Source organism: Sinocyclocheilus grahami, unplaced genomic scaffold, assembly GCF_001515645.1.
Source record: "Sinocyclocheilus grahami isolate Dianchi unplaced genomic scaffold, SAMN03320097.WGS_v1.1 scaffold470.1, whole genome shotgun sequence".
In the NCBI taxonomy this organism is placed as follows: domain Eukaryota; kingdom Metazoa; phylum Chordata; class Actinopteri; order Cypriniformes; family Cyprinidae; genus Sinocyclocheilus; species Sinocyclocheilus grahami.
The window spans coordinates 412,934-440,265 of NW_015505649.1; the positions used below are offsets into that span (position 1 = coordinate 412,934).

The 27,332-nt window shown below is 37.9% G+C and overlaps 1 protein-coding gene across 1 annotated transcript in view; it reads left to right on the forward strand.

The window, feature by feature from the left end:
• The window catches only part of LOC107553323 (ecto-NOX disulfide-thiol exchanger 2-like), a 273,927-nt gene extending 248,099 nt beyond the window's left edge, over window positions 1-25,828 (forward strand). Inside the window, exons 12-17 of the mRNA XM_016235520.1 lie at window positions 4,518-4,708; window positions 9,714-9,854; window positions 13,560-13,616; window positions 14,979-15,084; window positions 21,060-21,145; window positions 25,373-25,828. Of these exons, the coding sequence (XP_016091006.1) occupies window positions 4,518-4,708; window positions 9,714-9,854; window positions 13,560-13,616; window positions 14,979-15,084; window positions 21,060-21,145; window positions 25,373-25,504 (713 nt within the window). The 3' untranslated portion in view covers window positions 25,505-25,828. The remainder of the gene's footprint in view (window positions 1-4,517; window positions 4,709-9,713; window positions 9,855-13,559; window positions 13,617-14,978; window positions 15,085-21,059; window positions 21,146-25,372) is intronic.
• The last annotated feature ends 1,504 nt before the right edge of the window (window positions 25,829-27,332 follow it).

A 27,332-nucleotide genomic window follows, 5' to 3' on the forward strand; every position in this document is an offset into this window, starting at 1 on the left:
CCTGGCACGTAACTTGGGATGTTCTGGAGCGTTGGAACTCACATCTTATCGAAACCTAGCAGGACCACCGACTGGGAGGGTCCCTGGAGCAGGGCCTTTAAGGTCTGAGAAGATCCCCGCCTTTCAAGATGGGCTTGTCCAATGAGAAAGATGGAAATTTCACGCGGGAGGTGGCAATTGCTGGAGGGTTTTACGACCCTTTGTCTCTAAGCATGGTAATTTGCAAATGGACTTGAATCGAAATTACTAAAGATTCTCAGGACCCTAATATATATTGCCTATGTACCAATATATAATATACACGCTTGTTTCGATCATAAGAAGGCGAATTCATAGATACTAAGAAAGGTAGGATTACATATAGTGAAAGGATGACAGGAGTGTGTTTCGATTATAAGCCTGCATAACAGTATACAATTTCAAAGACAAAATACACGATGACAATAATATACCCAATGGCCTGAAGGATCATGTGTGTTCATTCAAAGAAAGGTTTTCCTATGAATTAATTAGTAGAAAAGTCCATTTCTACACTGCCTCTTGCCCTGGGACATGCAGGGATTTTCCCTGCTTTGCATTCTTTTGGCCAATAAACCCAGTGATATCAGCGTTGGTTGCCATGGAACCAGGGGCCTGTTCGGCTTCCTGGGGTGTTACGCATTACGCGGGGAAGGGTTCATAGGTCCTCATATGGCTTGTTAACTGAGGGGTGTTACAGAGTATTTGTTAAATATAGCTAACAAAATATATATATTGTGTGTTTGATTGGTCCAGACGCTACAAGATTCTCCAGTGTAACAGAGAGTCCCTCATTAGTATGAAAATATATGCAAATTTAATCATGCATTTTACCAGGTTTGATTCACGCGTCTTCTCAACTGCAACCTTAGTTATTTGAAAACAATGATAACAATCACTGTCAGTGGGTTGTCAGATATCTGAAAGGATGTCACAGGATCAGGGCAGGAGATCCACACGGTTAATGAAGGAGGTAATTCAACACCCACCGCGTTCATGAAAACAAATATTTCATACCTGCCAGTAAGACGAGCAACCTCCGTAAAGAGGGGGAGTGGCTTATGCTAACCTCGGTGTGAGTTTTAGCCATATTAACTAGGCAGATTCACCTCCATCTTCACTGCAGCCCAACATGTTTGCTTTTATTTTCCCCAAGAGTTAATCAATGATAACGGGCAAGTGTCCTCTGACAATAGCTGTAGTACAGTGTGCAAACGGGAGCTGCTTTCTTTACTGTCAGCACCCCTGGGCAGCACAGGTCGATAGAGCTGCCTGCCGTTTTGTGGAAGGTGAACCGGACGCTTCTAAGGGCAGCGGCTTGATGTGACGAATCAATAAAAACTGTTAGCTTTCCTCCCTTTCTGTCTGTGTCTGTGTATCTCGCTCTTGTTCTCCATCTCTCTATTTCTTTCCCTTCTAATTCACACCAAACATGCTTCCAGACAAAACACAGAATTGGTAACATGGCAGCTACCTTCATAAAGGATGTTTTCTTGCGTCCCCCGTGAATTGCCATTCCATTGTGCTTGGTCTAGCGCAACAGAATGGCCACTCTGCAAATTTCACGGGTCTCAAGAACCATTTTTCAAAGATAAACTACCTTTACCAGCACATAGCATGGTAAAAATGTTGCACTTATGCTGTAAGATATGTTTACATAGACAAGCGATTAAAAAATGAGTCAAAGTGAATGATTCAGATGCAACTCCGAACGTCAACTTCAACACTTGACTTAAGAGACTTGACTCAATTGATTCCAATAAAGTCACATTCTGGTGAAATTTTGCAGAGCAATAAAGGTCCATGTATGTTGTCGATGAATGATCACACACAAGTCACAACCCAACTTTCTTTTGGTCAACACAGCAAATTTGTGTGACCAACTTAAGCCATTGCGAAATCTGCATGAGGAAATCTTTTGCCCTCACGCAAAATTCCAGAGTGCTTGGATACCTGTTGGAATTGATCCTTTGCAAAGACCCACCCCCTTAGTTACTGTTGCTATGTCTGACAAGTCATGGCACTCTCTCGCCACACATCATGTTCTCAAACAGTGAAAAATACATTGTGGAGCAAAGAGGACACTGACAACGTGATGACAGACAAGACAGAGCAGGTTACTTTTGGTATGAAACAAAGTTTTGTCATTTTTTAAGAAATTCAAACAATAAATACCATTTTGTGGCTCTTTAATGTGTGGTAACAGATTGCTGTAGCGCCTCAGTTCAAGCGGCACATGATCTGATCATCTCTTCCTCTGTTCTAGTTATAGCATGAAATAAACACGAATGAACATCAGAAGGTACAGTGGTGTGAAAAAGTGTTGGCCCCCTTCTTGTTTTTTGTTTTTTTTGAATATTTGTCACACTTAAAAGATTCAGATCATCATTCAACCACGGAAAGACATCAATACACGCTATTTTTCAAGTTCAAGTCCACCGATGTTAATCTACTCTCCTGTCTGGTTTGTTTGTCGGGCAAAATGGCAGATTCGGTCAATCAAACTCCCAGCGAAGGGTGAATTCCCCTGCGAAAACTTTCAGAGATTGTTGACGCATGACACTCTAAACATAAAAAAAATATACAAAGCACATACAAATGCTCTGAAAGATATATATTTTGAAACTATAATGAACTGTTTCATCAGTACCTCTAAGTATTGAACGTTTGGTCACATTCTGTATCGCGTATCTTGTCAGTGTCTGCGCTTGCTTGGCCATTTGTTGTGGAGAAAATAAGGAAAGTGTGTCCAGCTGAATTAATTTAGTATTTTGTTAGACGGGTATAAAAAAGCTTAGTTTACTGCGGCAGCCGTCGCATGACGGCCTCCTCGTGTGAAGACCGAAGTGTGTAAAGACCATCGACTCTACCGTGCGACTCCACCGGGCAGGACACCGGCAAAGGATAAGTATCGCTTTTTATTTCTCCTCTTTCCTACTACTTGTTTCACATCTGTTTCAGTTTTTATAACCATTTCTTACTATGTGTAAGTAAGTTGTTGTTTTTTAGCATGTAAGTTTGGCAGTGTTATTTTTTAGGATTACTGATAAACTACTGTCGTTTGATTTGTATTATTTGTATTTGTTATTTATTTTAATTTTAGTTAAATTATGTCTGAATTTATTATGTCTGTATAGGTATTTTATTAAGTTTTTAGTTTTATTTAATTTTAGTTATTTTAATACTTCAACAAACTAAATGGAAATGAAATAATATATATATTGAATTTATAAATGTGTGTGTATATATATATATATATATATATGTATGTGTGTGTGTGTGGTTGTACATACACATATATGTAGTTGTTTTTTTGGTGTTTGGCTTAGTGTAATGGTTTTTACTTTTTATTTTTTCATTTAAATGCTAAGTTTTGAAATTTTGTTGTATGCATTTGTCATTTTTATTTAATTTCTTTATTTTTAAAATGTGTATAAGTAGTATTTATAAAGTTTTAGCTTTTAGTTTTGGATCTGTTTTTAGTTGTTTTAATACTACAATTGATTGCTTCTGTTGTCCTCATTTGTAAGTCGCTTTGGATAAAAGCGTCTGATAAATTACTAAATAAAGAAGTATTGAATGAAATGCGAGTATATTTATATTTCTCATATCCTCCAGCTTGGATTCAAATTCTGAGATTGTCTTCTTCATGAGGGATGCATTAATTGTTTCTCTTTGATTTCGAGCAAAAAGAGGTATCTTAAAATGCAGAATACCATTGCTGCCTACCTTTTGGGATATTTAAAATGCAGTCTGTTTTGGAACAGAGCTGAAACAGGTAATGATGTGTTTCCCTGCAGACTTCATAGCTGAACCTGGCTTTCCTTATCTTCCACCCACGTCACTCAGATGCTCATCCTCTCCCTCTTCAGAGCCGCATAAGCAAAGATCCTTCATCAGTCTCGCGATCAGGCACCCGGCTGTTCCCCGCTCTCCTTGCCCAATCTGAGAGGGACACACTTCTCGGCATAATCCCGTTATCTCCTCCCGCTAGACGCGGAGCAGAGGTGGCGTCTCTGATCATCGGGTTGTTAAGAGACGGCTGAATGACGGAATGTCTCGGTGTGAAGAACCCTTTTGCGTCTGTTTTAATTACAGTCGTTTGATAACAAAACCCATGGTACATTAAGTCAAGCATTAAGTAATACACTTTCTCTCCATTTAATCCTCTCTAATTAGCCTCTGAAAGCAAACCGAACGCAGCAGTGGTACTGAGGGTCCTTTCATCTCGGTCCATCAGCAGAATTCTCTAAGCAGCTTTTGAGGACCACTGTATTCTTCTATCATTTTACCCTTTCCAGGCCTCGCCGCCACCACCCCGTGACTTATTACTCTTCACACGACTCTTAATATGTGCCTCTTCTCTCTCTGTTCCGTTATTGGTTTTCACCCCTGCCTCCTTCGCTCGTGTGTCTCTGTCTGCTTATTTCCCTTTCCTGTCGCCAATGCAAAAGTCATTTTTCATATCTCTCCTACTCTCTCTCTGTGTGGCCTCTCAGGGCCGCTGGCTCAGGTGGAGGCTCTGAAAGAAGAGAACGACAGTCTGCGGTGTCAGCTGGATGCCTACAGGAATGAGGTGGAGCTTCTGAAACAGGAGCAGGGTAAAGCGCAGCCCCAGCGCAGCGAGGAGGACGCCACCCGCCAGCAGCAGCTCAGCTTCCTGCAGCAGGCTCTGCAGGGCATGCAGAAGGTATGCACACACAGTCAACACACTGCAGAAAATCATTTTCTTACGCAGTGCTTTTTGTTTTGTTTTTCAGTAAAACGGTCTAAAAATCCTTAAAATAAGGTCAATGAATTTGATATTATAAACAATTTCTTTCTTTCTTTCTTCTTTTTCTTAAAAATAATTGACCTTTTAATTTAAATATAACTCAGACTTCTGTCTGGCTGGTGAAATCTTACAGTCGATTGCATTTTTGGATTAAAATGCAATAAGCACAGTAATATTGTGAAATATTATTACAACTAAAATAACTGTTTTCTATTTTAATACATTTTCGATTTGAAAACATGATCCTTCAGAAATCATTCTAATATGCTGATTTGGTCTTAAGTTATTATTGGTGCTAAATTATTAATAATGGATCTTATTATTGTCAATATTTTGATGCTTCATATTTTTGTGGAAACTGATACATTTGTTTCAGGATTTTTTGATGAGTAGAAAGTTCAAAAGAACAGCATTTATTGGAAATATAAATCTTTTGAAACATTATAAATGTCTTTGCTGTCACTTTCGATTAATTTAATGTGTCCTTGCTGAATAAAAGTATTAATTTATTTTTGCTTTAAAAAAATCTTACCCCAAACTTTTGAACGGTAGTGTGTCGCGGTTTGCACACACAAAAAAGGACTGTTTTCACCTTTAATAATAATAAGCAATGTTTCCTAGCAAGCAAATCAGCATGTTAGAATAATTTTGTGACACTTAAAGCCTTTACATATAATGTGTTATACAAGTAATTTTAATGCTTTAATTCTCTCTCGTAATCTCGTATGCCTTATAATCCATTGTATGATCTCATGAATAATTGTAACCAAGGTTGTAATATACACTGAACAAAATTATAAACGCAACGCTTTTGTTTTTGCCCCCATTTTTCATGAGCTGAACTCAAAGATCTAAGACTTTTTCTATGTACACAAAAGGCCTATAGAAAGTATAATGCATTAAAATACATGACAAACAAACCTTCCAATATTATAATTAATTTTAACTTTGGATACAATTTAGTTATGAATACATTATACATAAAGGCTTCAATAACGTGTTACCGAGACTTATTTTACTAACAACAAAAAAATCTTAATTATTCTAAAGTTTTGACTGCTAATGTACTTTTTTTTCTCACCTCAATGACAGTTTTTTTTTTTTTGTCTTTTAAGCCTCAATTTAGGTTGTTTAGATATTTTCACTGGCTAAAATACTGAAAAAGAAATAATTTTTTGTGGTGTTGAACTCCATGCTGAGCTGCTGGAGGTTTTTGAAGTCATGGGCGGATGCTTGTCGGTGGTTTGGCACAAAAAAGATCTGTGCCGGTAACCAAAAAGTTGTTGTTTTAAAACCAGCATGGGGTGATCCATGAGCCGTCACTCATCTGTGTGTTTACAGTCTCACACACCTACTGTTTCCTCACTTTGGTGAATTCGGTGTTATGTGTGAGCAGTTTAACCGCAGGGAGTCCTGAGCACAAACACCTCATTTCTGCAGATCATCCAGGTCATCAATCACACACACACACTCAATAATAAACGAGATGTTTAACATGTGGAATGGAAATTGCATCTGCCCACATGGGCACAAACGGTAGACGTCTCCCACCCATAAAGCACTTTCATCTCTTTTATCAAACGTTATTTTATCTTCTCTTGAGGACTGGTGCTATTTTTAGAACAGTCTTCCGCTATCGTCCTCCATTGTTCTTCGCCGCTCAGAGTGACCTAGAGATCTGAAGGTAATTTTGAGCTAGATTTGTTTTCCCAAACCGTGCATTCACACAATACAAACTCACATAGACAGGGTCAAATCTGTCCCATGTTCTGTCTATTTTTGTATCTCTCGTTACTGTATCTATCAATAGAATACGGAGAATCCTGGTCACCCTCATCGTCGTCCTGTAAGCGCAGCACATGCAGATGTTCCACACGGCTTTGACCTTGTCATGTGAGCATTATTAGGCAATGAAGGAGCTTCTGAGAGGGGCGTTTGTCTCACTTTGAAGGTGCGCACCTGCCGCTAATGAGCCCTGATGGGATTCTGCATATTGAACTATTCTCTGGCATGAGATGAACTCGCTGCACGGGTCACATCTGAGGCGTGCGCTGAGCGATTTGCTCGAGTTAGAAACGGGAGTGTTCACTGATCTCTGGCGAGCGCGTGAAGACGGCATATTATTCTGTCACATGAAGTGAACAACGCAGGCCATTTCTCCGAGTTGAATCACTCTCAAATGGCATGTGAGGCTGCGGAGACGTTCTCGCTCCTGCACTCATAGCATGTTAAACTCAACCCTCGATCTGATTTATTCATGAGGAACAGGCCATGAAGGCAAACAAAAAGGTTACATCACCACAGTTTATGTAGCTCAGATCGCTCCTGGCTTCTGAATGCTGAGCAGGATCGGTAATGAGAAATCAGAGCAGTCTTCAGCACCTCATGGCTTCTGATTTATTAGGCTTGTCAACAAATTAGCATGCTTGGAAACAGTGTTTGGGGAAATGTGGTATGAGAAATGTGTTACATAACATGTTACCTGAGTAAATTGCGTTACTTCTGTTTATTTATTTATTTAAAAAAAAAAAGAAATCATTACACTCAATTACATTTCTTTTTGTTACATAAACTACTGTTCAAAGGAAGTCTATTCTGCTCACCAAGGCTACAATTATTTGGTTAAAAATACAGTAAAAACAGTAATATTGTGAAGTTTTATTACAATTTAAAAAACCTGTTTTTAATTATAATATATTTAATGTTTAATTTATTTCTGTGATGCGCAGCTGTATTTTCAGCATCATTACTCCAGTCTTCAGTGTCACATGATCTTCAGAAATCAGTATAATATGCTGATTTGCTGCTCAAAACACATTTCTCATTATCAGTGTTGAAGAGCTTGAAAAGAGTCCGCACATTCAAACATTAAAGCATCACAAGCGAGATGAGAACAATATATGCAATTTACTGAATAAAACAAGGCAAACGTTTCAGTCACATGTTGACCATTTTCAATGCCAAGCTAACCCCATTCAATGCCCCATTAAGCTTATTATCAGTGTTGAAAACATTGGTGTTTAATATTACAGTAATATCTATAGTAATACTATAGAAAGTTCAAAAGAAAAGCATTTATTTGAAATAGAAATCTATTACTTTACCATCTCTTTTTGTTCAATTCAATCAGTTAAAAAATCTTACAGACCCCAGTGTTTTGAATGGTAGTGTATATTTGTATAACATCAAATGTATTATTTTATTGTTGTTTTTTTTGACCATCTACCTGGCAAAAACTAATTTGCACACTTCTTCTCAATAAGCCGAACAATTTGGTGTATCATTCCCGTCTGTAGCACATTGTTATCATGGGCACTTCAAAATTCTGTGAATAATTATTTTTTATTCCGATTTTTAGAATGCATTTTAAGAATACTTTTCCCATCGTCCGGTTAAAATGCACAACAGCGCAGTATGCTGTGTCGAAGAGGCACGCACACGCACACTCTGATGTAAACAAGCACATTCACTCTCTGACAGCAGATGGCGCTGAAGGGACAGCAGAAACAAAGCCACTGGAAGGCAAGCCTGCTACCTTTCAAGCAGGGATAGCTGCAAGCGGGCGCAGTGGGCGTGGCGAAAGGTAGGGGGCGTGGATAAAGGTTTTTCTAGGTTAGGGCATTACGTCCACCTGCAGCTACCCCTGTCTCCAACCTTTAGCCAAATAAAGCGTAACGGCTAACGCTAACACTGCGGCTTTGGCGGTAAGCAGGGAAGGAGACCAGAGGCCTTTTTTTATGGATGTCAATGGCGGAGAGGTTTCACTACACTGAATAAACAGCTTTTGTGAGCAAATAGCTTTTCATTTAATGAATCGACAACCTGTTCGCTAATCTTCAACATGTTTTACACTAAACGGTACTTTCGTTGGGAACTACATGTAGATTTTACTTTGAAAGGGAATGTCGCAACAGGTAGGACTCATTTACGGCATTATTACCAGCAAATATTTGTCGCATTACTATTTAATAAAATATATTGTGTATTGTCTAAAAATATCGACGTTTTCTTTCTTTGGTTTTCAGGTTTTATCTGAAATTGGACTTGAATTGTAATGACTATTATGTGACCATATGCCTTATGTTGATATAATACATTTTATTGAACAAAGGAAAGGACATGAATAAATAGACTTGAAATGTAATGACTTGTGACTGCTACATATGATGATGATATGACGCTTTTTAATGAATAAAGGTAAAAAAAATATTTTAAGAAATAAAAAGGTGGCGTCCAGGTTTTACCAAATAAATTACATTTATTATTAAAAAATATATATTTTTAAATCAACAGAATAAAACCTAATCTTCAATTGCAGTGACCAGCAAGTGACGCTCTTTTTTTAATGTGCGACGTAAACATTGACTAACTGTTGAGGAACTGTGAAATCCTGCCACTGACGTCACTGCCATTGTATGATTGGCTGAGGTGCATCACGTGATCCAAATTTTTCCAATAGTAAGTAATACAGACCCTCTCATCTCCCAATAATAAGACAATCTCTGGCAGAAATGCAGCCAGTAACCCCATAAACAAAAGCCCTGTAAAACAAAAAAAAGACAAAAAAAACATTGGGCACTGCTTGCATACAGTATGTTTGCTTGCAAAAAAAGTAACTACTTTTGCATGGCCATCAATGCTTTTTGGGTCTAGTCCATTCTAACAAGCCATATCTTGACCTATTGGAACAGGTAGACATCTCACTAGGTTTGGAGCAAAAGCCGTTGATGTTCAGAAATCCTAACACTCAGTTTAATGAAGCAGCCCAAACTGGCATCAAAGCGATGGTGCACAGCATGTTCACTTTAAATACAGATCAACTGATCTGCGTGCAGCGTCAGGCCTTTTGAGCTTCTTATAACGCTCGTCTCTCCTTATGTGTTTTTAATGTCGTCGATTTTCTTTTGTGCCGTTTCTCTAGCAACTGCTCAAGCTTCGTGAGGATCTGAAACAGAGAGAGACGGAGCTGGAGAAGAACTCGGAGGAAAAACAACAGCTCGAAAGCCAGATCCAGAGTCTGAAAGATCGGATTCAAGCTTTCCCCACATCACACGCTCTGCCCGTGAGTTACAGACGGCTCTCTGTCTGTGCTTGTGTTCTTTTAACTCTGTGTTCTGTCTGGTGAGGAGATGAGATGAGACGAGACGGCTGTCAGTTTGAGGACGGCGTGTATTAATGAGTCTGTCCTGCTGAACGCTCTCCAGGGATTCAGATCAGAACGGGAATATCTGATTCCCTGCACTCTAATTAAAGGAACATGAGCTCAGGATGAGTCTCGGTGTTCAAAACGATGAAAAGCAGTGTGAAATTATTGCATTAGACTCCCCTGTTTACAAGCACGCAGACATTTGAGTGCTTTTATATTAATGCATTAACATAACAGGCATAATTTCAGAGATAAGATGGCAATGATGCAGTGGGGATGTTTGGGAAATAATGCAGGTACTGTGTTTAAAACGGTGGTTCTTGACATTTTGGATTTAATTTTAAATGTTATAATTTAATTTTTTTTAACTGGTTATTATTAAAACTAACCAACTTATTATTAAAACCATTGGTTTAGAATATATATTAGAACGATTTAATTTTATTTCTATTAACATAGTTTAAAAAAAAACTGTTAATAAATAATGTTAATATAACTAAAATTAAATCATTTTGATATTATTAAAAAATCTACAATTTTAAATGTTATAATTTTATTTTTTAAAATTTAAATAATAATTTTAAATATTTTTAAACCCATCCAATTAAAACTTTGTATATAAATTGTATAAAAATATAAATTGTATTTATATTAACATAATAAAAAAACTCAAAAGAATTATGTTAATATAGCTAAAATTAAATAGTTCTAATATTACAAAAAAATATTAAATTCTACAATTTTAAATGTTATCATTTTATAATGTTTTTTTATAGTCATTTTAAATATTTTTTAAACCCACCCAATTAAAACCACCGTTTTAGAATATTTTTTCAATCTTGAGCTGATCATCTCCATAATTATAGTCACAAAGAGTTTTGAATCATCTTTCTAATAATATTTCACACTTCAATGTCATCTCTTTTTTTGTTCTGACCGTTAATTGTCTATTAACATTATATTAAATTCATGTTAACATGCATTTGCGTTCTCACGTTGGTGTGTTATGCTCTTGATGGTGTGGTATCACACAGTCTGAAAGTGAGGAAAAAATGCTCCTTGTAAAGTCATGCACCTTCCACACCATTCACATGTAGCTTATGTTGATGAGCAGGCCCACGTGCAATCTGCAGCACATTTTAAAGATTTTTCCAGGAAATACAAAATAATCTTCAGGTTGGTCCTCTTGAAGCGTTGCAGCAGACGCTAATGAAAACTAATGGCAGCTCTGCAGCTCCACACCGAGCCTCTTTCAGTTAACCGCGTGTCACCGCCGCGGTCTTATTCAGGAAAACCTGGTGACTGTGCTGCCTAGGGGACCGTTCCCAACAAACGTGCGAAAAACTGCTCATTCGTGTATGAAACTTAGGAAAAGTGACATTCAAATCAGATTTGAGTTTCAAATTTAACTTCCAAAAGGTAATGACAATTGGAGAAGGCTAAATGATGCACGCTTCAAATTTGATAGCCTGTTATCTTGTACAGACAGATGTTGTTATCTCACTTTTCCTTATCTGGTACCGTGGAGCGGATCGTTTTAGGTTAAGTTTGGGCTTTATCACCTCCAAGACTAATCATTTTGGAAATGGTTGATCGGCTGCTCATCATTCAGAGCAGGAGAAATGTCTGCATGTGGTACAGGTTTGATTGGCACTCTGCGGTGGAATTTATCTCGGCACCGCTGATCCATGCTGAAGGAGGGTTCGAGGCATCAGCGTGTGCATTGATGAATCACCTGAGACAGACTCATTAATGGAAGAAATGAAAATCAATTTTAACGCAGCCATTCCTCCTGTAGATCTGTGCCCATCGCTTGCGATTGTTTTCTGCTGGATGAATGTGTTGTGTGTGTCATACATCAGTCTGTACGTGTGCGTCTCAGTGTTTGCTCTTCCGTCTCTTGCTGTGATAAACTTCATTAATATTTCTTCTAGAATCCTAGAATATCTGTCATAGAGTTTTGTGCGCCGTCCCGAATCTGCTCACTGCATTAAAAAGCACTAAACCACGAGAGGCCTTTTACTTAACGGAAATATGATTAAAAAAGATGCAAATGTTCGGTAAATAATTACAATGTATTAATATTAGTAGAAGTAGTTAAATATTTAAATATGTATTTATTATTTTTGTGTACTAGGACCGCCTTGAAATAACTTATTATTATTATTATTATTTGTGACCTTGGAGCACAAAAGCAGTGTTGAGTCGCTGGGGTATATTTGTAGCAATAGCCAACAATACATTGTATGGGTCACAATTATCCATTTTTCTTTTATGCCAAAAATCATTAGGGTATTAAGTAAAGCTCATGTTCCATGAAGATATTTAGTACATTTCTTACCGTAAATATATCAAAACTTCAGTTTTGATTAGTAATATGCATTGCTAAGAACTTAATTTGAACAACTTTAAAGATGATTTTCTCAATATTTAGATTTTTTTGCACCCTCAGATTCCAGATTTTCTAATAGTCGTATCTCGACCAGATATTGTCCTATCCTAACAAACCTTACATCAATGGAAAGATTATTTATTCAGATGATGTATAAATCTCAATTTCAAAAATTGACCCTTATGACTGGTTTTGTGATCCAGGGTCACATTTATTAAATATTTATATATATATTTATAATTTTTTGGGCCCCCTTGAAAACGAGATGGTGCATCTCAAGGGTTTCTTCCTAAAGAATAAAATGTGTTACCATTTATTGAGTAATTAAAATTATGTGTTAATTACAAGAATCAAAATAAACTATTTTTCCATCAAGTAATTTAGTGTTTTTAGCCTTTTATTTAATTTTATTTGAATTAGACAAATATAGAATTCCACTGATGTGGTCACAGGTGTACATACTATATATATTGGCTATTTCAAAGCTTTATAATACAAACCATTTACGTTTTCTGAAGAAAATGTCATTGGTGCTTGGCCCTCCTACATGACTCTTACACGATTTATTTTTATTATTATATTCTGGTGCCCCCAGGGCCCTCAGTATGCTGCCATGAGTCACACAAAGAGCCTTCAATATTCTGGTATCTAGATATGGCTTAGGTCTTTCATGGGATTTCTTCACCTGTTTTATCAGAGCTAGACCAAAATCGCAAATCAGAAAAAAATCACTCAGAAAAGTAATAACACCTCCTCTCCTCGACAAGCCGCGTGATTTGAGATATCTTTCATGTATGAAGCCCAGATGGTGCTAATCCAAAGTTTAATACATGGATTTGTGGTTTGTTCAAATCCCTAACCATAAGCATGAGCAATAACAATAGTGATGCTTGCCTTGGCAAACGCCACTAAATATTCCGTCAGCATCAGTTTGCGTTACTAATCTCAGCCGAGCGGCTTGAAATGTCTTCCTTCACTCTGCATTTACGCTGCGCTTCATCAGAGTTTCATTGAGCAGGACGAATGCTTTGGAGCTTTGCTGCTTATTTGGCATTTAGAGAAATCCATTTGCAAACGTGACCTTTGGCTCTCGGCGTGTGAGGCCTGTGATTCCGCTCCCTGCCCCGCGGTGTGTCCCGCGTCCTTTAGTTTCCCCGTGTGAACGTGTGTGAGTGTGAGCCTGTGACATATTACTCGCTGACAGCTCTCTCATTCTTTTAATTGACTAGCTGGAGACGGCCGAGCGGGAGGACAGAGGAGGCGATGAAAGCACCAATCACGCCAGCGTAAGTGAGAGACCGCTCTCCGCCTCTGACTCTTTTACACATCACACCTCGTACGGGCACATTCCACTTTAATGTGCCGTGGCTTTTTTGGGGGGAAAAAATAGAATGTTAGAAGCACAAATCACACAAAAAAAGATGATGTAGTGAGATGAATATGTTAGATATGTAATACTATGTATAAAATTAGCCTTCTATGAGTGTTAAACATATCAGATGTCTTTAGTTCTCTTTTAAAATGGTGAATTTGGCTTGTCACCATCAGTTTTTTTATTTTTATTTTTTTATTTAGTTTTTACTTCTCAATATTATATACACTACTGTACACTATTTTGAAAAAAAAAGTCTGTTACGCTCACCAAGGCTGCATTTAAAATTCAAAAAATTCAAAAATTTAAATTCAAAATTAAAACTCTATCCATCTAAATCTATCTATCTATCTATCTATCTATCTATCTATCTATCTATCTATCTATCTATCTATCTATCTATCTATCTATCATCTATCTATCTATCATCTATCTATCATCTATCTATCTATCTATCATCTATCTATCATCTATCTATCTATCTATCTATCATCTATCTATCTATCTATCATCTATCTATCATCTATCTATCTATCTATCATCTATCTATCTATCTATATGTATATAACAATTTAAAATAACTGTTTTCTGTGTGAATATTTGTTCAAATGTAATTTATTCATGTGATGCGCAGCTGTATTTTCAGTATCATTCCTCCAGTCTTCAGTGTCACATGATCTTCAGAAATCATTCTTAATATGCTGATAAACCGTAGTCAATGTATTTTTTATATTAAATTTATGTTATGCATTTTATTTAATTTTTTCATATATAGAATTATGTTTTTATTTTTTTATATAATTCTATTTGGTGTTTAGTTAATGTTTAATGATAGAAAATAACAAAATCACAAAAATAAGATTTAAAATTGTTTTAGACATGCCACTAACATGGTTGTAAAAATTGCAAACCGTGGTGAAGCACGTGAAGTTTCAGGGCCTATGTTGCACCCTATTCGTGGAAAGCGTCTATTATTCTGCTCCAGCCTTTTGTTCCTTCCACTCAGTTGCTCTTTCTCTCCACATTTTCCTTTCTGTGCATCACCCTACACCCTGTTCTGTTGTCCTATTTCCCCTCCTCCATCCTCTCACAGAACATGACAGATCATTACAGGCCAATCGAGCGCAGGAGAACTTTATTTGTCGCGGGATAAATCACTCTGACACAACTGGGCGAGGAGATTTCAGCCCGTCAGAGGGCCGGGGTAATGAGGGGAGGGACAGAGGGCCTGTGAGAAGAAAACAACTTTCTCTTGTGTTGTTATTTCTTGCCGTAGGAGGCAGCGGCATCAGCCGTGGTGTCCTGCAGCCAGGAGAAGGAGAGCCTGCCGGAGAAAGGCCCCCCCAGCCCGGTGAAATCAGAACGAGAGGCTCTGCTCGTGGGTAAGCGTCAAGGGAAGGCACAACGGGCAACCAGAAGCTCTTCACAATTAATCTAATCAGACACAAGACTGTAAAAAAAACCTCTTCTCATTATTTTCATCATCCACAGCTATGTCTACTAGGGTGCAGGTGTTAATTGCCTGACCAAATGAGCCTCAAATGAGTCACCTCGGATGCTTTTAATGAGGAACTTAACATGTCATCCACAGCACAGCCGGAGTGTGTGTGCATGAGAGAGAAGCTGCCAAAATCAATGGCCAAAAACTCTGCCTAGGTAGACAGCTCGCTATATTTTGAGAAGCAGCCAGAAAGGAAGAAATAATTGACTCTGGACTGTTAAATTATTAAAAACGAATGCACACCCTGAGGTGGTACTGTGGCCACAAAGTGGAGAGGCGGTTACACGTCTGATGTTCAATCATTCAAAGCTCCCGAGTCAATCACGTGTACATTTGTTTATGCCGAAAACATTTTTCAGGTTTTCAGAATGAGACATTGATTGTCACGACATGAGAGGAAGATATAATCCAGATGCGGATGTGTGTAGTAAAGAACTCCCGGCATTCTCTGCATGTGTAATTGGCTTGGCACAGCATGTTTGCCAGGGTTTTATTTGTATTTTATTTGGCTTATTTGCCAGTCCAGTGACCAGAAAGATTGCTGACCGAGCTGTTGTCCAGCACATTGCTCTCTGATGAAGAAAGCAGCCTCAATAAGCTCTAGTGGAGTGCGTGAGCCCTCCGTCAGCCTCTTTCCTTCCATCAGATCTGTTTGAGCTCATGCTGTGTTTGAGGAGGAGCTCCTGTCAGAACTAACGGGGGAAGATACCATGCACACATGCAGATATAACGCAGTAGAAATGTGTATTGTGCCGTCACTCACTCTATATGTGCGTGCTAATGCCACAGTATAGTGAAGATGTTAAACTGAGGTTACATTAAGCCTATAAAGCCTACTGTATCATATTTGATACAAACATTTCTAAGGGCTCGAAAGGATCAAAACTTTGATGAAAAACCTGTTGCACAAAATCTGCTACATGATTGTCTTCTTATTGATAGTTTTACCTTTTTAGCAAGTAAAAGTCCTTTTAGTGTAATTGTAAAAATGTCCACCTTCAGGTCATGAAACTGAAACATGCTGTGAAATCTTTAATGATTTCTATTAAGTAAACATAAGAATAACTATATCGTAATATTTCAACTTACTGGACTGAAACTTCTGATGTTTTTCTGTTTTTGGGTAATAGTAGGGGATTAAACTAGTCTTACAAGTTAGTCATATACAATTTTTTTTATATAAGACTTTTTTAAATATATATTTGCAAAAACCGATAACTCCATTTTTATTTTTATTTTCAGAAATCACGTTTTTTTTTATTGCGCATTCCATGAATATCAATCAAACTGCAGTTTGGTTGTTTTGATTAAGTAATAATAACTTAAACAAATACAGGTAATTTACAAAATTTAAGTTCATTGAAAGTATGTTTTTTTTTACATATTAAAAGTTTGTTTTATAGCAAAAGCAGATAACTCCAACAGTCGTTTTTTGGCAAAAGCAGATAACTCTTTGTAATTTAATCTTTGTAATCTCCTCAGATGACAGTGTAGATGCCTGACAAACGTTGTTGTTGTTGTGATCATAAACTGTATGGATGTGATTACACGCAATACACAGAGCTTTTCCCTCTCCATTGTAACACGCGGCTTTTACAATGTTCTGTGAAAACGTTTCAACTTTTATTTTCCTTTTTCGCTCTGAAGAAGATATCGCAGGTTCATCAAGTTCGTCGAAATGACCCATCCTGGATCACTTTTAGTCAGCTTTGACGAAACTCCTCTCAGCTAGCATGTTTTTTCAGAGTGAAAGTAGCTGATTCGCTAAAATTATTATCGGCTTCTGCTCAAAAACAACAAGGGCGCTTGTCGGCTTCTGCAGTAAAACATGAACTCATGATGCCTTGAAAGTGGACAAAACCAGCTTTTTTGACAAAACATGTTTAGGGTTCAGATCGTGTTATATGTGGAGAATAATGCACGGCAATCAGCTCTTTTTTTTTAAAGGGTCGTTTATCGGTTTTTGCAAATGAACTCTTCATATACGTATAATTTAACTAATATATATAAAATAATTTATTTATATATATATACAGTATATATATATATATATATATATATATATATATATATATATTATATATATATATAAACAATTTATTTATATATATATACAGTATATATATATATATATATATATATATATATATATATATATAATATGCTTACATAAAAACGTAGATTAGTGTAAATTGAAATTGAAAATAAGACTGATTACCCCTTGGTTAACTGCTAGTTGGTCAGACTAGTTCTTTAGGGTGTGTTCACACTTGTCATGTTTGGTTCGATTAAAATGAACTCTGGTTCGATTGCTCTGTTAGTGTGGTTCGTTTGAGTAAGTGTGAACGCTGCCATCCGAACCCTGTTGTGCACCAAACAAGCGGACCGAGACCGCTAAAAAGATGGTTCTCGGTCTGCTTCCAAACGAACTCTGGTGTGGTTCGAATTAAATATGAACGCAACACGGACCAAATACTTCTAAACGAACCAAAACCAGGAAGTAATGACAAGATGAGACGCTATGCGACATGATTTGACGGCGCAGAATGAATATGAATTTATCATAGCTGAAGGGAACGACAATACGATTGCAGATGAACAAACAAGCGAACATGACACACAAGCATGTTCAAGCAAAACCCAGCATATATTAATTCTGTGAAACAAAGCCAAACCAATGTTACTCACCAAGAACCTCGGCGTCCGATCGCAGGCCTTCTGCTCCTTGAGTTCTCTCCAGCGCTGGATAGCTGATCCGATATTTACACGGGTCTTAGTTCCTGCCTTATCGTAAGCCTTCTTTTGTTCCACAGATGTTTTCCTCTTTTGTTTTTTATCCGCCATCTCTATCTTTCTGTCGTCGCTCCGCTCACTAATGTCCGTCCTGTGCACTGAACGCTCTCTCCTGCCCATCATGAGTAGACATGCCCCTTACTGCTGATTGGCTACAAATTTGTTTTGGTACTCGGCCCGACTCAGTTTTCTAAAGCGTTTTTGAAAAAATTCATACCCCACCTTTAAAGCGGCGCTGAGCAGACTGGGTAAATGGGTGCTTTGATGTCATACACGGTCTGTGCAGCGCTGCTTTAAGTCGAACACAGCTTTTGTTTGGGGTGTTCGGTGAGTTCTGTCACGAAATATACGTCATTCAACCCGACCAATCAGGTTGTGAACGTATCACTATGCCTTTAGGTTCGCTGTCAAAAATGCCAGTGTGAACGCTTAGTGGACCAGGACCAAATGTATCGTTTTCTTTTTTGGTGCAACTGGCCCCTGGGCTTCCTCTATTGACCTCTATCTGTCATGGGCTGTTAATAATCCCCACTTAACTGGCAACATCAGTCTACTCTAACCCAACCTTCACTGATAGCTGCTGTGTTTGTGCGTCCTAAAGAACTCTATATAATTGTAAAGAATTACTATTTGTTCCAAGCCACCTTTTTAACTTCCATGGTATTTTAATATTTACACTGTTCTTTTCCATTCAATGAATGTGAATGGGGATGTATGCTGTCAAGCTCAAAAATAAATTCTTAATTTGTGACCACAATATCTATTCGTTCTTTTGCATGTCACGTGCGTGGCTCCACACATTTGGCTCTTGCACTATTTTGCACTTATTCCCGAGCCATGTGATGGCCAGTATATATATACGCAAATGAGAACTGAATTGTTTTTTTTTTTAGGTTTACAGCATCTGTTCAGTGCTGATTTTCTAGTTTCTGCTAAACTTTTCATTTTGTGGAAAAAAGCACACAGGTTTGAATGGCATGAGGTAGAGTAAATAATGGCAGATTTTCATTTTTGGATGAAGTCCCCAGCACAGCTGCCAGCTCAGGGTGTTTGTTTAAACACATACAGCATTATATCTTCTAGCAGACATGCATGAATTAATAAAACATTGCATTATGTTATAAAATTTCCATTTTCTTTCACATAACAGTGTTTGGCTTCGAATCAATCTGTAAATGTAAAGCAGCGCTGGATAGCTGATCCGATATTTACACGGGTCTTAGTTCCTGCCTTATCGTAAGCCTTCTTTTGTTCCACAGATGTTTTCCTCTTTTGTTTTTTATCCGCCATCTCTATCTTTCTGTCGTCGCTCCGCTCACTAATGTCCGTCCTGTGCACTGAACGCTCTCTCCTGCCCATCATGAGTAGACATGCCCCTTACTGCTGATTGGCTACAAATTTGTTTTGGTACTCGGCCCGACTCAGTTTTCTAAAGCGTTTTTGAAAAAATTCATACCCCACCTTTAAAGCGGCGCTGAGCAGACTGGGTAAATGGGTGCTTTGATGTCATACACGGTCTGTGCAGCGCTGCTTTAAGTCGAACACAGCTTTTGTTTGGGGTGTTCGGTGAGTTCTGTCACGAAATATACGTCATTCAACCCGACCAATCAGGTTGTGAACGTATCACTATGCCTTTAGGTTCGCTGTCAAAAATGCCAGTGTGAACGCTTAGTGGACCAGGACCAAATGTATCGTTTTCTTTTTTGGTGCAACTGGCCCCTGGGCTTCCTCTATTGACCTCTATCTGTCATGGGCTGTTAATAATCCCCACTTAACTGGCAACATCAGTCTACTCTAACCCAACCTTCACTGATAGCTGCTGTGTTTGTGCGTCCTAAAGAACTCTATATAATTGTAAAGAATTACTATTTGTTCCAAGCCACCTTTTTAACTTCCATGGTATTTTAATATTTACACTGTTCTTTTCCATTCAATGAATGTGAATGGGGATGTATGCTGTCAAGCTCAAAAATAAATTCTTAATTTGTGACCACAATATCTATTCGTTCTTTTGCATGTCACGTGCGTGGCTCCACACATTTGGCTCTTGCACTATTTTGCACTTATTCCCGAGCCATGTGATGGCCAGTATATATATACGCAAATGAGAACTGAATTGTTTTTTTTTAGGTTTACAGCATCTGTTCAGTGCTGATTTTCTAGTTTCTGCTAAACTTTTCATTTTGTGGAAAAAAGCACACAGGTTTGAATGGCATGAGGTAGAGTAAATAATGGCAGATTTTCATTTTTGGATGAAGTCCCCAGCACAGCTGCCAGCTCAGGGTGTTTGTTTAAACACATACAGCATTATATCTTCTAGCAGACATGCATGAATTAATAAAACATTGCATTGTGTGTGTGAGTGTGAGTGTGAGTGTGCGAGAGTGTGAGTGTGAGTGTGTGTGTGTGCAAGTGCGCTTGAGTGTGCGAGTGCAAGTGAGTGTGTGTGAGTGTGAGTGTGAGTGTGCGAGAGTGTGAGTGTGTGTGTGTGTGTGTGTTTGTGTTTGCGAGAGTGGGGGTGTGTGTGTGTGTGTGTGTGTGTTTGCGAGAGTGTGAGTGTGAGTGTGTGTGTGTGTGTGACAGGCTGGTTGTAAGAGGGCTTCAACAACTTGGAATGCCCAAAAAGAGGGCTAAACGGCTAGCAAAGTACTGTGCTTTGTCCTCTATCATAGGCAGCCGTCATATATGGCAGAGACGCTGTTATTTATACCTGTAACAACTGAGTGATATGCTTAATATTGTGAAGACATGTTGCATGCCATTGGTCCATGATTTTGTACATGTATCTAACTACATCTATAATATTTACGTCCTTGTAAGTTATTTATTTTAAGTTCAAATTTGTGTGTGTCTGTGTGTGTGTTTATTTATAATATATATATATACTGTATACTGTGTATAAATGTGTGTGTTTTTGTGTGTTTATAAATAAATAAATAGGCTTCTCTGTGCAGTGTTTAAAATCAGTCATTTATGAGCTTCTGAAAGGTTTTGGAACAGATTTTATATTTATACTGTACTGGAAAATCTATCAGGGATTCATCTTTGGCTTTGCTTCCACAGGAATCATCTCAACATTTCTTCACGTCCATCCTTTTGGAGCCAGCATTGAATATATCTGCTCCTATTTACAGCGGCTGGACACCAAGGTATGAAACACACACACATTTCACTCCTTTTATTTTTACTTCTCATTTTCAGTTAGTTATAATGATGCAATTTTATTTCGCTTCAGTAGTTTTCTTCTTTATAGCAGCCGTTCCATCTTACTATGATGACAGATACTGCACTTCATCAAACAAACCGCACCCTAAAACAATCACATCTTTAAAGTTTATGTTCAAAGTTGTATTTGTCACAATTATAAGAACGCAGCTGCAGTGCTTACTGACAATTAAATGTGCTATAAATGTGTCAAATTTAACAGTAAGATGTGACTATCATCACTCTGGCGTCTCCGGAGTCGTTCTGATTCAGCGTCTTGAGTCATAAGGCCCACACAGAAGAACAACTAATCGCTGGATTCACCAAAGTTTGTGCTGCTCAGGACAAAACCTTTGGATTATATTCAAGTGTTTCTTGTGAGGCAGTTGGGATCAACTTAAGTAGCCTCTTATTTCTTTTTTTGGACATTTGATCAGTGGTGGATGAAGCACACAAATCAAGTACTTGAGTAAAAGTACAGATACCCTAGTGAAATATGACTAGTAGAAGTACTTGTTTTCAGTTTTATGAGAAAAAGTAGAAAAACACTTGATTTGAATGCACTTAAGTATTACAATTAATTAGTACTGATCGATGAACCCAGTGTGTTATTTATTCCAGCCAGCTGTAGTTAGACTAGTAATTAGTCAACACTAGTAAAGATTAGTGCATACTGTACATGCAATAAGTATCGATCTGCAAATAAGCTCAATTTTATTACCAAAACTTTGTATACACTACTAAAACACCAAACTTTATTGTACTAAAATATCCACTTAAGCTACTGATAATTCAAGCTTGCAAACATGTATGTCATATAGTATTTTTTATAGTATTTAAGACAAACAACGTTTGTGTAAATATGTGGTTTTGTATTTGAAACAGCTACAGCGATGGGTAAGATGCATCAGCATTAATTTGCATTATTTTACCAAAAATAACTAACCCCTTACAGACAGAGACACACAAATGCAGATTTAGTTCACAAATAACTGAATCATGACCTAAATATGATTTTCATTTACTGTACAGAAATCAATACTAAAATTTGGCATTATTGACTTACTTTTTGCACCATCAGTCACATGTACATTCAAGCTCAGACTATGGCTCATTTTGACCAGAGCATTGAATCATTGAGTTGTTTAATTATGAACAGCTGCAAGTGAATCGTTTCGAGTGATTCGTGAATCTATTCAACTGGCTCATTGAAAAGAATCAGCACTTTCAAAAATGGGCCATCGTTCTCATGTTAAGCCCGATTCGGACAGTAATTGTTTCTCATGGTGACATAAGTGATTTTCACCACTTACAGGGGTTAGTCTGTGATTTTATTGCCGTCTGAATCCAGAATGCCGGTGTTTTTCTCCCACCACCCGCGTAAAAATCCCAGACCGAATTACCCACTGTTTTTTGACAAACACCAAGGTCGTGTGGTAATTTAATTGCCGTCCGAATCCACATCTCTGAGTTTACAAGAAGAAATCGATTCAAAATTCAATGTTTAAATCCTTTTTGAGCACTGCTGAACACCGTACGGTGACTGTTGCACTTTGCTGTAATTTGCGTGCATATTTATTATTTAAAAAAAATACTGAAATGCTGGAAAGTATTTACAAGAGCAATATTTCATAACTGCTCCACTATTTTTACAGACGTCCACATGAGAAACAATTACCGTCCGAATAGAGCTTTAGAGGGGATTGTGATTTTTTCTGTTCGAAATGACTGGGAATATGTTTTTATGAAAACATAATATGTTTTTAAGGTGGACAACACACACACACACACACACACACACACATATATATACATATACATATGTGTCCCTGCAGCACAAAAGCAGTGTTAAGTCGCTGGGGTATATTTGTAGCAATAGCCAACAGTACATTATATGGGTCAAAATTATCGATTTGTCTTTTATGCCAAAAATCATTGGCATATTAAGTAAAGATCATGTTCCATGAAGATATTTTGTCAATTTCCTACCATAAATATATCACACCTTAATTTTTGATTAGTAATATGCATTGCTAAGAGCTTCATTTGGACAACTTTAAAGATTATTTTCTCAATATTTAGATTTTTTTGCACGCTCAGATTCCAGATTTTCAAATAGTTGTATCTCGGCCAAATATTATCCTATCCTAACAAACCATACATTCATGGAAAACTTATTTATTCAGCTTTCAGATGATGTATAAATCTCAATTTCAAAAAATTGACCCTTATGACTGGTTTTGTGGTCCAGGGTCACATATATATAATGCAAAAAAATTTTTTTTTACTAGTTTCCATTTTCATAAAAGTTTTCATTAGTGATTATAACCTTGACACACACACATGCACACAGCTTACTCACTCTGACTGAATGTATTTACTGCTGTTTACAGCACCTGCACACACACACGCACACACACACACACACACACTGAACGTATGGCGGTCTGCTTGCTATTCTAATGTTCTGCTGAGTAAACAGCCTTTGAGCAGACAGAGAGAGCTCCCGGTGTGAAGCACAGCTCTCACACTCACAGCAGCACCACACACACACAGTGTTTTCATCTTCCTGTTCTCAAATATAGTCCTTAAGCTTTTCCTGCCAAAATGTTTAATGCTGAAATAAAGTGCTCATCTTACTATAGCGCAGTGTTGATTACTCTTTATTTTCCTTCATCTCTCAGGCTTTATCTCACTCTCTCACTCTGCTTTCACTGTCACACAGTGACTAATATACACTTACAGATGGAGGGTGAAAATGAGCCTCTGTATCTGTTTTGAGTTGATGCCCTCCGGCTGTGGATGCCCACGCTCTCGCTCTCCGCAGCGCACACATGCATTCATATCTTCATCAACAGTCCCGCTTGCTTTCACTAAAAACAATGCACTCCAGTGGAAGGGTTTAATTGATAAAGCGCCGCTCGTGTCACCCTGCCTGCCACACACACACACACACACACACACACATACACACACACATACACGTGGCTTTCATGATCATGTGAAGAACACAGTTCACATCACGTGTGCTCGGAGATTCAAGGTGTGCTTATATACAGTGGGGTCCTTAAAAATCTGAAACCACATCAAAAATTCAAACCTGGGATCAAAGAAGTAAATTTGTGAAATCTGGCTTGATTATGAGTATCAAAGGAGTAATTCAGGTTGCATATAAATTAACCACAATCAGCAGCATAATACTGATTAATAATTACACAAATAATACACACATAATTTCTACTTATGCCTAATTTCCTTTATAAACAAACTCAATCACATACAGGGGAAGAAAATGGGTCCAATTTTAAAAGCAGAAATGAGAAGCATATCATTTTATGGAAGCACTTACATTAATACTTCTGTTATTATTTTTTAACTATTAAACATTGTTTACATCTTGTGACTGTACTACTGAAACAGTGAGATTTTACAGGGTTTCTACTGGTTTTATGAAGGTCAATTTAAGACATTTTTAAGACCCATTTACAGATTTAAAAAAAATATATATATATATATAATAAATGTAACCATTTTCAAATTGGCCCCATTCATTTCAGTTGTAAGTGCCTCACTCTAACCTAGATTTTTGCTTTTGAAAAAAAATGACGAGTCAAAATTAATCTTTGTGGTTATCAACATTATGCCACAAAAATGTTGAATGAGCTTAACTTGAATTTTACCCTAAATATGCCAACAATGGATGGACTTAAAAGACTGCCATTATATTATCTTGATATTGCAATCATCACAATCACAAGCTATATTAACTGCCTTAGTAATGCGTTGAAGGATAGCATCATATCGTCTTTATAACAGATTGCGTGACTGGTATCTTAGAGCTGTTTTATTGTCACGTGACATTAATTTGTTGCTAGAGGAGGACAGGCCCAGATGAGTCTGGTTTCCTTCAAGGTTTTTCTCCAGCACCTCATCACTGATGGAGTTTTTTTCCCCCTTGAGACAGACATCTGCGGCTGCTCAAAGTGATTCAATAATGTTCTTGATTTAATGCAGTCTGTATCATTGAACCATGCATGTTCTGTAAAGCTGCTTTCAAGCAATCTGTTGTGAAAAGTGCTATACAAATGACATGAGTCGAATATTCACTAGTAGTCTCGGAGCTGCCTGATTGGTTTGGATGGGTCTAAAGGTCGCTGTTCTTGTTGTTTCAGATCAGCACCACAGAGGTGGAGACTCTTCTGGGTCGGCTGCCCTGCACGTTCAAGCAGGAGTTGACGGGTGTCGGGGCGAGTCTGGAGAAACGCTGGAAGTTCTGTGGGTTTGAGGGCATTAAGACGGCGTAGAGACACGGGTTTGGGTTCCTGCTAGAAAAACAAAAACGGCCGATGGACCGGAGGGGTCACAACCAATCACCTGCCAGCTCTCCGCGTCCATCCGGCCTTCCCATGAGATTCTAATGTCAGAAACACTCCAGACCTGGAGATCCTCAAGACTTTGGTGTGTGTGTGTGTGTGTGTAGTATGTTTTAGTATGTGAACACATGAGTGTGTGTGTGTGTGTGTGAACGGACCGTGCACTTGTACCACACAACGGAAATCTCATCGGGTAAAAATCAGGGTTTGCTGAACCGAGGACTTGAACGGTCAACATACATTTTCTTGTTTCACCTCTGATTTGTAAAAAAAAGAAAAAAAAGGGGGAAAAAAACAAATGACACGAATATATTTCTTTTCTCTTCTGTATAGGCGGCAGAAAACAGTTGCATAGAATCTTTTGTTCACATATCCTGTAAATGTTTGAATAACTTGCTATTTTTAAATAAAAAAAGAACAGCAAAATCTGCAACCAGGCTAATTGAATAGTTTTACAATCTAGGCTAGTGCGTCTAAAATCTTCAAAAGTTCCACTTTCAGCACCTCTGCTAATTAACAGAGGAATCGTGGGATAAAGATACAAGATTTCCTCTCACTTCGGCCTCATTTATGCCACGCACGTCCGTTCAATCCTTCAGGCTTTTCCTGCTTAAGCCGGTGAAGCACTCTTCCGCTCTTCTCCACGTGATCTGAGCCGGTCTGCGGGGTTTTCCCATCTCGTATGGTTTGCTCTTTCATATGAATCTTCTTTATATATGGCGTTTTTTTAGAATGGCTTGCAGTGGACTGGTAAGCAGCTCTGAACATGTCGAGCAGCGCTGCTGTTTTTGCACTGAGCTTGTGAACTGTAATTAACAATCAGAGCGCTGCACGTATGTGTGGCGTGTGCAGCTGTGTGTGTGGGTGTTTGTCTGTTAGTCAGCAGCAAACGTCTCGTCTCGAGAAGACTTCCGGCGGCACAGTCAAGCGTCCCTAATGCTCTTCTGTTGTGCAATTTGTAAGGTTATTTTTTCGCTTATTGCTGAGAGAAACTAAAGCTTTATTACACATGATTAGTTCCCTCTGCCCCTTTTCCATTTTCTTAGGCCATGTGTATGAAAAATTTGTTTCAAATGCTTGTCAGACATTTGGCCTCTCAAACATGAATTAATAATGGCTAATGATTGTTTCTTCCGTCGTCGAACAAGCCTTAATTCATTATTATTTCTTTTTGCCATGCATTTTTAATATTGACACTCCAGATGGACTGAAATATAAGTGAACAGAACATGAACAAGTAGAGCATTTTTACCAAGAGGATTCTGTCTCCTAAATATGAATATTTCAATGGTCTGTTTTTTGTCCCATGTTGCGGCGTGCTGTTTAAATGTCCCATCATTCCAGCTTAATATAACTTTCAGCAACAACATTTGTGGAATACCACTAAAAATGTGTTTTTAACTCGTCCCATTTTCTGAAATGAATTAATAAATACAAATCAGAATTTTGGTGAGGCACTTACAATGGAAGTGATTGGGGCCCATTTTTGGAGGATATAAAAGCAAAAATGTAAAGCTGATAATTGTATAAATAATTGTGTGTGTGTGTGTGTGTGTGTGAGTGAGTGAGTGAGTGTGAGAGAGAGAGAGTGTGTGTGTGTGTGAGAGAGAGAGAGTGTGAGTGTGTTTATCCAGTATATGTGTTTGTACAATATAAAAGCCATTACACCTATGGAGAGTCCCTACAAGGATAGTGAACCAGGTGTGTGTGTGTGTGTGTGTGTGTGTGTGTGTGTGTGTGTGTGTGTGTGTGTGTGTGT